The 16,114-nt window shown below is 39.4% G+C and overlaps 1 protein-coding gene across 1 annotated transcript in view; it reads right to left on the reverse strand.

The window, feature by feature from the left end:
• Positions 1–16,114, reverse strand: part of KMT2C (lysine methyltransferase 2C) — a 271,489-nt gene that overhangs the window by 19,292 nt on the left and 236,083 nt on the right. The window contains exons 41-46 of the mRNA XM_035029848.1: positions 16,007–16,085; positions 14,018–14,081; positions 11,898–12,130; positions 7,057–8,733; positions 2,703–2,915; positions 33–174 (exon numbers count right to left, since the gene is read on the reverse strand). Of these exons, the coding sequence (XP_034885739.1) occupies positions 33–174; positions 2,703–2,915; positions 7,057–8,733; positions 11,898–12,130; positions 14,018–14,081; positions 16,007–16,085 (2,408 nt within the window). The remainder of the gene's footprint in view (positions 1–32; positions 175–2,702; positions 2,916–7,056; positions 8,734–11,897; positions 12,131–14,017; positions 14,082–16,006; positions 16,086–16,114) is intronic.

Below are 16,114 nucleotides of genomic sequence, written 5' to 3' on the forward strand. Positions count from 1 at the left end.
AAGGTGTACAACTCGGAGGTGTAGCATCATACCTTCATGGCTCATTAATACGCCAGCTCTTCCAGCAAGTTCTTCAGTTGTCGCAAAACCATTTGCCATCTTCTGACAAGCCATAGGAGGTGGTGTAGGAGGAAGAGAGGCAGGGGGTGTTGGAGGATTACTTAAATTATTCTGCTGCAGGAGACCAAAAAATTTTAAATTATATGCTACAGAGCAAATATGCCATGACCTTGCTAAAACTTAGTTCTGTGAATTTTTAGCACACGGAAGCAAGGCTATAGACATGTCATCAAGATGCATCTTCATTCCTAAATGCACACCAAGAAGATAAATAAATGTACAAGGCCAGGAGGTTTTTTGGTGGGAGAAATACTCATGCTCATATGGACAAATTAGCCATTTGCTTACTCTGCCCAGTTTGAGTACTTGAAATTAAGAAGCAAAGTTACATTATTCTATTCTGTACATCTCTTTTCAAATTTCATTGTTATAGCCAGTGAAAGACAGCTTTAATAAATTGTAAAAGTTCTCAAAAATTCCATTATTCAATTCTCATTAAAATATGCCCCAGTTCTATTAAAAAACAAACAAACAACTTAAGAATTTGTGGTCCTAATCCTATAATTACAACTCATATCCTCAATATTAGAATCTGGATTGTCCAAAACCTCTATAAGAAGCAAAAGTCTTAGCAATAACACGGAAATGGCTAAATCATTAACAAATGGGAGTCCCCTCCAAACATTTCTCTCTGCTTAGCATGTCATCAGTTTGTCCTTTGTTGATTAAGTGATCAGTCTCTCAGGGATTGTTGGAATCTACCAATAATACCATGAGAATCAAGTGCAAGGTGAAATTACAAATCTTGCAAAGATCTGGGATTTCATGAAAGTAATGAAGTTGTGTTGGAGAACAGGTTGCATCAGAAGAGAAGGCATTTACAAGAGTTAGGACAGGTTCTAACTGAAGAGAAAAGCCGATAGTGATAATAAATGGAGCATCACAAGAGAATGACTTTAATACTAAAGTAAGAAGAGAAGCCCTCCAGAAAACCGATGATACTCTCAAATATTTTTGCAAAAAGAGCATTTTACATAAGTCAGATGTGAAGTAAAGAATGTCTAATAAGGCTATTATAAAACGTTGCTAAAATAATAATACCAAAAGATAAATTTGAGTTAGTTTGATATTTTAGTTTAAGAATTAATGTCTGGGCGCCTGGGTGGCTCAGTTGGTTAAGCGACTGCCTTCGGCTCAGGTCATGATCCGGGAGTCCCAGGATCGAGTCCCGCATCGGGCTCCCTGCTCGGCAGGGAGTCTGCTTCTCCCTCTGACCCTCCCGGCCCTCCCCCCTCTCATGTGCTCTCTCTCTCTCAGTCTCTCTCTCTCAAATAAATAAATAAAATCTTAAAAAAAAAAAAAAGAATTAATGTCTAGTTATAATTAATGTCTAGTTAAATCATGAGACAAAATACACTTTTCAATTTTTTTCATTTCATTTTTCAAGGAAAATTGCTAACTACTTTTTAAATTCTATTTACTATGTATTTGGATTCATTTTAAGAGTTAATAAGTTATAGGAAAACAGGTATTTTCTCTACCATGGAAATACATAATGGATGTTCTTCACTATTTGTAGTCTTACCTATAAAACATTACAAATATTTATGTTAGAAACTCTTCATCCAGTGAAATTGTCACCTTTTAGCTGAACTAATAAAGTTTAAATGAAACTTGGAAGATTAGATGAAAAACAAGACAAGCTCTACCAATTCTGATATGGTATCCAAAGAGGAAGCAAGGTAAGACCTTGGTGAAGAAACATACCTTGTAGATCAACTGAGAATAGTAATCCGAAACCCCTTCAAGGGTAGCACTGCCAAAAGTTCCTAGAAGTCGGCTCCCACTATTAAATTGGCCACTGCCATAAGGAAGAAAGTGCGCAAAGTTCACTCCAATGATTGGTTCCATTAGAGGGAGCAGAGAGAGCTGCTATTAAAAAACACATTGAAGAGTAATGTACACGGTCAACAAAACAGAGCGTTTCGCAACTTTTCTAAGACCCAAGGCAACTTAGTCCAATAAGGCTTGAGAAAAACAAGACTTAAAAATTTCGAGTATCAAAATGCTGGAGTAAGTAAGTGAGAGAGACCACAGAATCTCTAGGATATATTTAAAAATGAGCTTTATTCTTATCTGTCTTAAAGGGATGCTGCCAGGCATCTAACAAGAAAAACACGTTCCTTATCTTTGCTCAGCAAGAATCGGGGCGTGAAGGGAGGCCAGGTACCCCCAGTGGCACTCTTAGTGGCTGTCTCCCACCTTCTGTAACAACCACAAAGGTGTAAGAATAGAGTTTACTGCAGGGAGACCGGCAGCTGCATTTCCTTGCATCCAGAGTCACAAGTAACACAGACAGGTTTTTCTTGGTGCTGAGGCTGCTCCTTCTGAACACAAGTAAATCTTGACCATCACCTACCAATCCATCTATCTTACTGCCATTTTCGGGTGCCAATAGGATATGGTGCAGTTTTGCTTGCAATTAGGAAGTCTACTAGACTCCTTGTTGAGACATCATTTATCCTTGTAACTACTTTAATTAGGAAATATGGTAATATAGAGAAAATTTCAGTTTTAATAGGGTTGAAAAAGCATTTGATGCCTCACTTGACTTTTTAAAGGAGCTGCTCTAAGCGACTCACCTGCTTTAGGTGGGTAAAGGTGTCGGTGGTGGAGTACATAGCCTGTTTCTCCTCTTCATCCTTCTTCCTTTTCTTGGAGCGAGGTGCAGCCTTCTCCCCTGTCCTCTGAGTCCGTTTGCTTCGAGGTTTCTTGGTTTCACTTCCTCCATCTGTTTTTGGCAATTGGTTGTTGCCACATCCAAAACCACCTTGCATTTGAGCCCCCAAAGTTTGCTAATGTAATTGGAAAGGTTAAGAGATAAGTGAACTATTCACATGCTGGATTTTGCAGTTCATGCTAATCCAGTTCCGTTCTAGGACCCACATTCCTAACAGGGGTACTAAGAGTTGAGGAAAGGCAGTGGCCTCAAATGGTCTGTTTTCTGAAATATCATCCCCTTTCCAAGCATTATTCTCAAGCACAGAAATTGGTAAGCTGCAAAGCTCGAGGAAAGAGCAGAATTCTTAAGTGTGGCTACTTTCCCTCTCAGAGCAAGCATTATTCCTCAGGCGGGACCACAGGGGTGCCAGTGTAGACCAGAGCTCCTCGGTCCTGCTCTCTGGAAGCTGTGGAGGAAGGCGTGCTCTTAGCCAGGTGGCCGTGACAGCCCCTGCACTGCGGTCTTGGGGAGTTATTTTGGGTTCCCCTTAGGAACAGTTGAAATACGAGGTCTGTAGAACAACAGGTAAGTTCCATAGCCTATGCACCTTCGCTGAGAGGAACAGTTAGATCACTAAAAACAAACAACACTGGTCATCGAAATTAGCTCATGATCACAAATGTGATTGAGTAATAACTGCTCTATACTTAAAGTCAATGAACGGGCCTACATATATGCTAGCAAATAACCACCCCCCCTTTTCTTTTAAACCTTTCTCTTTACTTAATGGCTAAGAACCCTGAAGAGGTTCTTAAAGGTACTGCTATCAATATCTAAAAATATGGGAATTTTTTTTAGGGGCTAGTATTTCTAAACTTTACAGTTACACTTTGTTAGATAGGTAACTACAGTTGCTAGACTTATTTTGATGTGTTCTGCACTGAATCTTTGAAGGTTTGAAGATTATAGTTTCCAGTTTTATTCTAACTGGCTTGGAGCATGCATGGCAACATTTTTCTGTAAAAAGGCAAACAGTAATATTTCAGGCTCTGCAGTCCATACAGTACCTATCATAACTACTCAACACTCTGCCCTGCTACCACCAAAGTAACTATAGAGCATTCATTAATGAACAAGTGTGGCCGTGGTCCAATAAAACTTTTTAAATTCATGGACACTGAACTTGAATTTCATATAATGCTCACATGTTGTGAAATATTATTCTTCCTTAGATTTTTTTTTCAACCATTTGAAAATGTAAAAACCATCCTAAGCTCAAAAAAGAAAGGGTAAAAGGTCTAAGCAGGCTCAGACTACCCATCCCAGGATGAGATCAATGGTTCTCAAAAAGCAGTCCCCAGAGCAGCAAAAGGAGTACCACCTGGGGATGGTTAGAGATGCACATTCCCTGGTCCCACTCCAGACTTACTGAATCAGAAACTCTAGGAGTGAGGCTCAGTGCCCTGTGTTTCAATAAGCCCTTTAGGTGATACTGATACATTAAAGTTTTGGGAACCACAAGCCTAGAACTGTGCGCCTCTCCATTGGCTCTTATTAAAAAACACATTCTGATTGGTAAGTCTGTGCTGGAGAATAAGATTCTGCATTTCTTAAAAAGTTCCCAGGTAAGCTCAATGCTACTGATCCCCAAGGGCTGCACTTCTGAGTAGCAAAGACCTAAGAATTTCTTATTGGCTTATGAGATTAATAATGTAGTTGCTTATTAAGTACATTTGGGTCAAGCACTTTAAGTGCATTGCAGACGTTATCTCTAATCCTCACAATTACCCTAAAAAGCACGTATTACTACATTTCAAAGAATACTTCTCATTATAGGAGAGCACGAAGGTTAAAAATCATCCAAATGTCTGCCTGAGATAAAAAGTTAACATTTTAATGTATCTGTGTTCAGTCTTTTACCTATGCCTACATACACTGTGTTAAAACACAATGGAGACACTTTGTATTCTTTTATTTTAGTGGCTTGACATTATTTCCCATGACATTAAACATCCTTATACAGCATAAATTGTAGTGGCTGCAAAAAAAATGGAAAAACAACTCATTCAGATATAGCTTTATAGAAATAATAATTTAATTAATAACTACTGTACTAGACTTTCTTTCTCTTAAATTCTCTCTCTCATTTTTTTCCCTCTACTAGCAGACAGGACATTAGCTATTCATGTGGTTACATCTTTGCGTATTTTAGAATTTTATATTCCTTATGTCAGATTCCTCAATACGTAATGAGCAGGTCAAAGATATGCACCTTTTCCAGACTTTATCAGCAGAATGTGTTTTAACTCTGTTAATCCTTGCAGCAACCCTACATAACAGGGAATAGTATTACTCCTGTGTACAGATGAGGAAATCAAGATACAGAAAGGACCGAACCTGCCCAGATCATCCTCCTGGTAAGTGATGACACATGAACTTAATGCAGGCAGAGTAGGAACCTCATAAACTTTCCAAAAAGGCTCTACCACTCACTGCACAGCAACTAGGAAGGTGCTCTTCTCCTAACCCCAACTTACATGTAAAGAAACAGACTCAGTATGGAGGAAAACTTGGTGTATCCAACTATTGCCACAATAATTTTGCCTGTCGTGTGACTAGAAAGTAAACGGGATTTCGTCATTTGTAAACCGGGGATAATAACCGTTCCTGCCAAATGACTAACTAGTACCTCGGGTAAATGCTCAGCATAGGATACCTACCTGGAATACGGTAAGGCATCACTACCCCTAGTAATAAGGTACCCGACCCCTTGCCACCCTCCTAAATGGATATGAGAATACGTGACACAGTCCAAACATTTATACATATACAAGTGATCTCATTCCTTTTTCTATCCTAACATCCTCTCTATATAACATAATCATCAGTATTAAGACTTAACTTCAATTCCATACACTGAGTACTTATTATGTGCTAATAGTGTAGTAAGTACTGAGAACACAAAGGTGCTCAAGATGCAGCCTATGCCCTTCAAGAAGCTATTTGAGTGGTATTATAAAAACTGCTATGTGAGCACATGGGCATCGACACATCTGAGAATGGTTGAGCTGAGAAAGGTGTGGGGAAGATGATTCTAGAACTGAGTTTTAAAAGAAAAGAAGACGTTGGCCAGATGTGAAAAAGAAAGGACAGCAACAGGCAGAAACAGCAGCATGTGGTGAGATCAGAAAGACCTGCAAGGGGATTGCAAGTAGCTCAGTATTCCTAGGGGGACAGAATGCAGTGGAGAAAGTGGTTAGAGACTGGGCATATTTGGTGGCGACAAATATGACTGAAGAAATATTACCACTGGAGTTTACAAGTTACCGGACTCTATCACTCCAGCACTCAATCTCTCCAAAATGGTCAAACACACAACTAAGAGAAAACAAAGAGTAAGACAACACTTTTGCTAAAAGAACGGCTTCATTAGCAACCTTAAAATTGAAAATCTGAGCGAAATATACCACTTCACCCCATTCAATTAAGAAATGAAAACTGTACAATCCCAACTGAGAAGCACTACAGGGAAAGCTTTAGGAATACGCCAGTAAGGAAGCACGAGCATTCAAGCAGACCAACCTTACAACCTGGAAACCCCAGTCTGGGAATAGCTCAGGGAAGTTCACTGAAATGCAGGGGATGGAATCTTGTAAAGGTATATTTTCAAAGAACCTCTTCAAACAAAAAAAAAATGAAAAAACAAAAAAGCAAACTCAATGTTTTGTATCTTAAAAAGGGAGAATATTGACACAAGGAAAACCATAAAGATAAAATAGTATAAGATTCCATTTGTATAAAATCAAGTATTAATACACTGCAACACAATGGATTCCCAACACGGGTTACCCGAGAGGCGAGTCCCCCCGGGTATTAGCGAGTGCAGGAGCTGTCTTCTGTACTTCGAAGAGGTTAATGGAAACTGCATACTGATTTGCAATAAAGATACACAGACATTCACTTTTTGCCTTAGTTAGATCAGCTCAATGTGGTAATAATCAGCTGACAGGCACGTGTTACATATTAAATGCATTAGTACATGTCTTTGATTTTTGAAGAAAAAGTAAACAAATTATGACTTAATATGGGTTATGGGTATGAGTCAAAACATGGGCTCCTCAGAGGTAGAAACAGCAAAATTAGAATTTGTCCTTTAGAGTAAAAAGTTGCAAAATCTTGTTGAAATTAGTATCGTGGTTGGCACTAATCGGCTTAACTGTAATTGAAAACGAAGGGGAGACAAGGAAGTTGTAGTTTTCAGGGAGCACACTTACCAATCCTTCGACTGGGTTCTGCCTCTCAACTAGTTTGTTATCCTTTGTACAGTCGTCTTCTGAAGAAAAGCTGCCTTCAGGTTTTTGACTGACAAGGGAAGATGATTTCTTATTTTTCAGCAGATGCTTCAGAAGCTCATTGCCCGCATCTCCCTTGGGAGCCGGGGCCCCAGCAGACTGGGGAGGACTCTGCCCTGAGGAGACAGGACCAGCCACCACTCTTTCTTCGGCCTTACTGCCTGTCTGTTCCTCGGGCTCAGGCCCATCTTGGCCCGGGCACTGCTGCGCCTCAGCCGCCTCTAGTTTGACCTCCTCAGCTGGGGCAGGGGTCTCCATGGACAGCTTCTCCGCCTCTGGGTTTGCATAAGTCTGTGGATTTGGAGTTCCCTGTGATAAATCACTGTGGGGCAGCTTGTTTTCCAATTCTGTACATAGCTGGCCGGCTGCCGTGTTGGGAGCTGACGGGCAGACAGGCTCCGCTGACTCGGGTTCGACTTGCGGAGGGAGCTCGCCAGGCGTGTTCACTGTAGGTGTGGAGGTAGTTTCTGAGATACTCGGGGTCGGTGGAGCAGTTATATCTGAGTGGGGGGTGGATGGCGCCCTGGTGGATTCCACATCCTCATCTTTCTTCTTCTTTCTTGTTCTTTTCTTTTTCCCTTTTTCTTCTGGGATTATGTCGGAATACAACTGGATGAGAGACTGGGCTGATCCTGGATAACTTTGTCCATGGGTTGCTGCAGGGTCTTGGCCACAAGGGAGACTGCTGTTAGCGACTGCAGGTGCTGCAGGTAAAGCAGGTGTAAAAGGAGGCCTCACTGGGGACTGCTGGAAGCTGGCCCCAGAAAGACCTCCATGTACCTGCTTGACAGAATGGAAATTTGGGCTTCCACCCGGAATCGATGGTGAATCAGGAACGAAGGAGGGAGGTCCTATCTGCCTTCGCTCACTGGTTTGCATGAAAGTCTGGGCGGGAGGGGAATTAATAGACCCCTGTTGCATACTCTGCGGCTGTGAGCCCTGCCCCATTTGCTGTTGGTGCTGTGGAGACTGCTGAAGGGGCCTGGGAGGCTGGGGAAAGTCACAAGGCAGCTCAGAACTGTAGAACGGAATCTGGGAGCGCAGCGAGCCGTGCGGCTGCATCCCCACCCCCTGCTGCAGAGCTCTCTGTCGGTCTACCTCTTGCATGAGCTGGATTCGTTGTCTTTCCTGCTGTTCTCGTAAACGTTCCTTTCGTTCCCGTTCCTGGAAACTTTCACTGAAGGGGTTATTGTCATCAAATTCCACCCGTGGTGGTGGTCCACTCTGTGGATTTGCACTAGACACCGTCCCTGGTGCTGGCGTGCAAGTTCTTATTGGTAACGGGGCCACGGGAGGCTGAATCCTAGCAGGATTGAGGGGGAGGTGGGCAGGAGCACTGGAAGGCTGCCAGCCAGGTCCACTCGGCATCCTAGCAGGGCTGGACTGCCCCGCAACGACCGCTGTGTGCTGCTGGTGCTGCAGCTGCTGTGGCACCAAGGGGAAGCTGGGCTGGCTCATGGCAGGTGCCGTGGCACCTGGGACCAGGGGCGGCTGCGGCTGGACACCTGGCATCACGGAAGGCGGGGCCATGGCGCACTGCTGCTGCTTGATCCGATAATCTTCAATCAACTCGGCATGCTCCTTCTGCTGCTTACGGATCTGGAATCAAAAAGTCAGGCTTACTCACTTATTTATACCGCAGGTATCAAACTAGATCACCGGCTGAGGATTACGGTGGGGGTTATATATGAGGCAGATCTTGCGGACGCAAAAGTATTTTGTTCAGGCAGTGGCAAAAAAAAGAAAAAAAACTGGATCGATAAGCACTAACGAAAGACTGCGGATCTTTTTAACAACAGAATCTTCCTAAATCATTTGTAAAACTTCTTTACATATGATATACCAAAAACAAATTCGAAATATATTTTTCTGAAATAAATACTTTAAAAACCTTACCACGAAAGTCATAAACTATTTAAGCTACACATCAAAAAGTAAAATAGGACAATAAACAAAGGCTACACAGGAATCAGCAAACTGACCTGTCTTAGAAGTTACATTAATACACAAGGTCAGAATAACCAAGATTTAACTCAAATTTGAACCATTTAAAACAAGTTTTCATTTCTTTTTTTTTTTTTAAGATTTTTTATTTATTTATTTGAGACAGAGAGAATGAGAGACAGAGAGCATGAGAGGGAAGAGGGTCAGAGGCAGAAGCAGACTCCCCGCCAAGCAGGGAGCCCGATGCGGGACTCGATCCCGGGACTCCAGGATCATGACCTGAGCCGAAGGCAGTCACTTAACCAACTGAGCCACCCAGGCGCCCCACAAGTTTTCATTTCTTAAGTATACAAAAATCACAAAAGATATTAAAACAAGATGAAATACTAGCAGGTACACCACCCCGCCTCCCAGTTAAAAAGACTAGATTGGTGAAACTCTTCGAATTTAAGGGATCACATACTCAAATTATAATTTCTAAAAAATATACAAAACTCTGAGGTAATATTTGAAATAGTTCCTAATATAATGACTGACTCGTGTCCATTAATTCATTCCAAAAACCCTTGTGCCACCACAATGTACCAGATGCTACGGACAAATATCAATAAAGATGCAACCCATGTCCTTAGGATGCACCTTGCTCAGGAAGGGGAGAAGGTGATGCCCGGTGTTACCTGTGTCCTCTGTAACCATCCAATTTGAGATGTATATTATACTAGTACACTGAGGCCAGCAGCTCTAATGGTTTTTCAACTTATTTTCTTCAGTTTCCCAGACAACTAGCATGTTCTCTGCACATAATATGGTTTTGGTGGGTCTCCAGTGGCTGTAGAACTATCTAATTTTCTTCTTTCCTGACCAGGTGCCTGGCTGGAACTGAGGGATTACCATGGGACTGGTGAAGCAGGAGTACAAGTATTAGGAATACAGAAAGGGGGTCATCCATGCCTTTCCCATGACATTTTAAAATACTTTAAAACATGTTATCAGCTGCTTATCTTAATGGGATTACACTGGATTGTTGGCAACTATACAGTAACAGATGATGTGTTCCATTTTCCAAGTACAGTATTAGCTTCTAAATAGGATTTGATCCATGGGTATGCAAAAGCCAGGCCCTCATCATAAGGAATTTATAGAAAGACACCAGCAGGCAATAAAAGTGCTAAAATTATTTAGTAGGAAATACCTACCATTAAAAGAATTTCACTCACAACAAACATGGACCCATAGAGTAAATTTAGAGAGAAGAACCATCTCATTCCAGAACTGTCCTAGTTTTAAACAATAGGGATTACATTACAATCACCTTACTGTTGGAACATTATTGTGGTTGCTATGGCTTGGAAATGAGACATCTGAACCAAAAAAAACCCAACTGAGAATCAGCTAGGAGCGAACATGTCACCTACCTCTGTGAGGACTCAAGAGACTCTTGTTGTGTAAGACAGTGACAATACTAGCTTCTTCAGAAGTTGTAGAGAAGGTTAAATAAGACAACATACTTGAGTATGTTTACCAGAGTCTTCACTACACTGACAGTACTCCAAGTTTTATTAAGTCAATCTACTCTGAACTCCTCCTTTTCTACTATTAACATTTGGATTACTTCTCAATTTTCTTTAAAAAATTAAAATTGATAAAAAGTAAAACTGACATTTAGAGATTAGAGTAGCCATCACCACAGTCAAGATTCAGAAGAGCTCTGTCACCCCCAAAAAGTGTCCTCATGCCACCCACTTATAGCCAAACCCTCCTTCCCCCATCCCTAAGCCCTGGCAACCACTAAACATTGTCCATCCTTACAATTTTGTGATTTCAAGAATGTTATATAAGTGGAATCTGTATATAACCTTCCAGAATTAGCTTCTTTCACTCAGCATAAGGCTCTTGAGATCCGTCCAGGTTATTCTATATCAATAGTTTGTTTTTTTTAATTGCTGTGCACTATTTCAGTGTATGGACATACCAGAATTTGTCTAACTATTCATCACTGAAGGATACCTGAGTGTTCCCAGTTTTTGGTGACTATATGAGTAGAGTGGCTATAAATATTTGTATACAGGTTTGTATGTGAACCTAAGTTTTTAATTCACTTGGGTAATTACTAGGAGTGGGCTCTTAACCCATTTTGAACACTTCTAATGTTTTACTTTAAATAAAAGTTTAAATTTTACTTCTTTTTAAGTATAATTATTATTTCAGTATAAGCATTTTGAGAAACATCTGGTTTATAATGGAAGGTAATAGCAAAATGGTTTCATTTGGGACACCTGGGTGGTTCAGAGGGTTAAGCATCTGCCTTCAGCTCAGGTCATGATCTCGGGGTCCTAGGATTAAGCCCAGCGCCAAGCTCCCTGCTCAGCGGGGATTCTGCTTCTCCCTTTCCCTTTACCCTTCCCTCCCACCCCGCTTGTGCTCGTGCACTCTCTCTCTCTAATAAATAAATAAAATCTTAAAAAAAAAAAAAAAAGGTTTCATTTTTCAGGAATGTGTCTTTTACATAAGATATACCAATGTATTTTAAAACAAAATATTGAGGGGCGCCTGGGTGGCTCAGTTGGTTAAGCGACTGCCTTCGGCTCAGGTCATGATCCTGGAGTCCTGGGATCGAGTCCCGCATCAAGCTCCCGGCTCGGCGGGGAGCCTGCTTCTCCCTCTGACCCTATCCCCTCTCATGCTGTTTCTCTCTCTCTCAAATAAATAAATAAATAAAATCTTTAAAAAAAAAATAAAATAAAATAAAACCAAAATATTGAGAAGAAATAATAAAAACACCCCATATGAAAAAGAATAACCAGAATACTTCACATTACCTGTTCTAGCTGTTTCTGAACCATGCTTTGCTGTTCGGTAACATGCTTGAGTTGTTCTGCATCCTCTTCTGGAAATTCACGCCCAGCTTTCTTGGCAGTACGTTGTTTTGCTGAAAGGGCTTTCTTAGATTTTCTGTGTGCACCAATTTGTTCTTCAAGATACTTCTGCTGCATCTGAAGAAGCTGTTGGGTCTCCTGAAGCCATTCTTCATACTGCTTACGCTGTGAATCATCTAAGGAAAAAATGAAAAATTCATCTGTGTTAATTTTCTAAAGGATCCAACAATGTAAAAGTTATACAAATCCATTTTGTAAGGAAATGCAGTTTTACCATGACCTTGTCTTGTAATAGGTGTCATTAAAACATAATACTAAATATTAGACCATAATTTAACTTTATCAAATAGGAGACTTTAGAAAAACATTTATTTGAGGAAAGCGAAATATGCATGTTCCTAGTACAGCGTTAACTTCATACTCAGAAATACTATAAATCCAATCTTTGAAAAACAGAAGACTTTTATCTAATGGAATGCTTTTCTCTAACCCACATGCCATACTATCTATTAAGTTATATATGTATTGTTATTAATTCAACTTTACAGAATGTAAATAATTTTGGTTTTTTTAAAGACATTTTTTAGAAATGTTTTGTTTTGAAGAAACAAAGTTGGGTATACATTATCACCAGAGCATGGATTAGGTATCATTTCCCATGCTAATTTTCCTAAGCTTATAAGGTTTTCTTATTTCTTAAAAGTGAAAAAATACCCTAAACTTTGCGGAAGGGAACCTAAACTCTTTCAGAGGGGACCAACATGAAGTCTATGTTTCATAAAGGAAATACGTAAGTTAAAAACATTGCTAACTTTTATGAATTTTGTAATTTATATTTCTATAAATAAGCAAAGGTATGGAATAATTATTAACCAGGTAAAATCTTTTCTACTTTTATGACTGTCATAAATATCTCCCCAAATAGTTATATCTCTTCATTTTGTACCAATATTCCTTCTTTATTCTTTAAGGGCACTTTACGTCACTGATGCCAAATCCCAAAAACAAAAAAAAAAGTCATCTTATGGTAGTAAAATTCAAAATATACCTTTTGACTCACTATAAGACAAAGAAATGAATAAATACAATTCCAAGAAGGACATTAGCTGAAAAATTACATCAATGATAACAGAATATTGTCATACAGTAAGAATCCAACCAAAGCCAATGGGCACAGTAAAGCCAGAAAAAGCCAGTTGGTTATAGCAGTATACTTGTTTTTAATGCATATATGTACTCAAATTATAATTATGATTAAATGCAGGGGTTAATTTCAAAAGGCCAGACTTTGGGTTTGTTCCTAAACCCAGAAGTTCCAGTACATGTATGAACTTGAAATCTAGTCTACTAAATTTGAAGGGCATTTTTCAAGAACAGGCTTTTTCACAAGATTTCAGAAGTTCTGCTTCTGGTAGAATGAGACCTACCGCAAGGAAAGCCTTTCTGGTTTCTGGAACCAGGAGAGCAGAGGTGAGCAAAATGAAAAATAATGGTGAAAAAAAAGTTAGCTAAACAGTCTGAAGATTTCAGAAAGGTTCAGTTTGGGGAGAACTTTAAACACTATCCTGAACCACCTTGGGACCCCTGAAGATAACTAGAAAGGATTCCGTGGCATCCTGCATCCTTGACCTTCACACCATGCTGCTAACCCAACTTATTTCTAAGCCTATTCCCTTCGTTGTTCCCATTTAGTGTCCTTGTCACTTAGGCAGACAGTCATTAGAACAAGAAGTGGTTTAATTCTACAGATTGTAAAGTGCCCAATCTATATATAAAAATAGCAACAACAGTATTGAAGAGAATGGGGAAGACGGTTTTTCTGTATTAAAATATCGATCTCTAACTAGAATTCTTCATGCACAGAGAAAAAGAGCAATGAAAACACATGCCTTCAGAAACAGATTTCTAATAGGGCAGGGATGTTCCATAAAAGATGAGGGCACTTAGACTTAAAATAACACATCTACACTAACTCCAATTTTGTTTGTTTGTTTAGAAGAACACAAATATAGCGCAAACAAGCAATCCCCAGAGAACACATAACTTATTAGATTCATACTTACTGACAAAGCCTGGACCAAAATTTGGAGGATTAGGCCTAGAAATCTGATGTGTTATACTGCCATCCTAAAATAAGTAAAATTTACAAATAGGTTTATTCCACATTTCAATTAAAGGGGGGAAAACTTAAAAAAAGAAACAGAAAAAAAGAAAAAAAGAAATGGAAGGAAAAAACCCCTTAATTTCCTAAGACATTTTTAAAGCTTTGATTTTTATAAAAAGTAGGATGAATTTTGTGGTGACAAACTAATTTCTGAAAATTTAAAACTATCTCTGAACTGTTTTATTTTCTAGATTTTAGTTGAAAAACAATTATGTTTGAGGTAAGGGATTACTCATCAGAAATATAGTATCAGGGCAAGTCAAATATCATTAGTCCTTAGCTAGAGATCCACATAAAATCCCACTTTTTGATGAAGTCTACCTGGCTTTTTCTGCAATTAAGACATAAATATGGGTTCCAGATTTACTAAAATCCACTCTATAACACAAAGTTATTCACAAACAAGAACTACTGTCCCTAACATGCACAAATAATAAAATATACACTTACTAAAAATATTAGTCTTATTTTCTAATTAAATATCTTGTTTCTTCCAGGGAGACTGACTAAATAGTTATTAACCTAAAAATTCCCTGGCAATACTCTGATAAATAAAATTAACTTTGAAAAAAAACATTTACTCAGCTGTTTCAAGTTCTGTTAGACATGAGCTGCACACAAGGTAACAATTATCAACGTTCCTAGCAGCCAGAATACTTCTTGTAATCCTTATAATACTGCAAAGAAGTGGTGTAACATTTGCAAGATCAGAAAACAGGGGTTAAAGACCTTGCCCAATGTTGCACAGTAAATTCATAGTGGAACTGAGATTTTTTTTTTTAACTCCACTATGAAGTCTATGCTTTTTCCACTGTATCAGATGGTACTCTCTTCTTTTAATAATGAAAAGAATATAATTATCAGCATAGTAAATCTAAGGCACAACTGTCATGGCAAAAAAGAAAATTTCAAAGACATATAGTAAGTAGCTTTCTCTTTTTTTTTCCTAGGCAGGTAACTTAAAAAAAAAAACAAACAAGCACCTTATATGTGCTATGGCGAGCACTGTGAATTGTTATGTAAGACTGATGAATCACAGACCTGTACCTCTGAAACAAATAATATATGTTTAAAAAAAAAGAAGATAGTAGGAAGGGAAAAATGAAGGGGGCGGAAATCGGAGGGGGGAGACGAACCATGAGAGACTATGGACTCTGAGAAACAAACTGAGGGTTCTAGAGGGGAGGGGGGTGGGAGGATGGGTTAGTCTGGTGATGGGTATTAAAGAGGGCACATTCTGCATGGAGCACTGGGTATTATACGCAAACAATGAATCATGGAACACTACATCAAAAATTAATGATGTAATGTATGGTGATTAACATAACATAATAAAATAAAATTAAAAAAACACCTTATGAAATGAACAGTTCTACTTTCCTGGACACTGCTTGACACTAGACATTTAAATATTACACTTAAAGCTGATTATTATGAATGGAAAATATCTTAAAAAGCTAAATTATTCCAAGGAATAAATAGCAGAACATGACTATCGACAGCCAAGTCGAATGATTACAGTCATTATTTTGCAGTTTCACATGTTATGGATTAATTCCAAAATGCAGGACATGAAAATGTTCTTGTGGAGTTGAAAGTAAATAAAAGTAAAACCCAAAACCCTAAGCATTTGGTTTCCCTCCAAGTGACTTTCTAACTCGTAAATATAGGGGTCCTTTTCAGAAACTGTCAATTTTTTTAACCTCAGTTTGGCTTTCCTTTAAAAAAAGTAATAAAACGTCTTTATTTCTGCTGAGCCGAGAATGCACTCGGCAGGATTTTAAGGTTTCTACCGCTCTCTGCAAGTGGCCTCCCTCTAAAGAGTAGGGTTTGGTGAGACACACAGGACAGCGCCCCCTCTCGGGTGACTAGCGACAAGCAGCAGTACCTGCACGAGGGCCTGTGGGAGCAGACTCTGCCCTTCACCAGCCTGAGCTCCCGTCACCGACTGGCCCATAAAGGGGAACCTGTGAAAAGAAAGTTCCAAGTATCAAAA

This window comes from Mirounga leonina, unplaced genomic scaffold (genome assembly GCF_011800145.1).
Source record: "Mirounga leonina isolate KUSES-001 unplaced genomic scaffold, KU_Mleo_1.0 Mir_321, whole genome shotgun sequence".
NCBI classification, from domain to species: Eukaryota; Metazoa; Chordata; class Mammalia; order Carnivora; family Phocidae; genus Mirounga; species Mirounga leonina.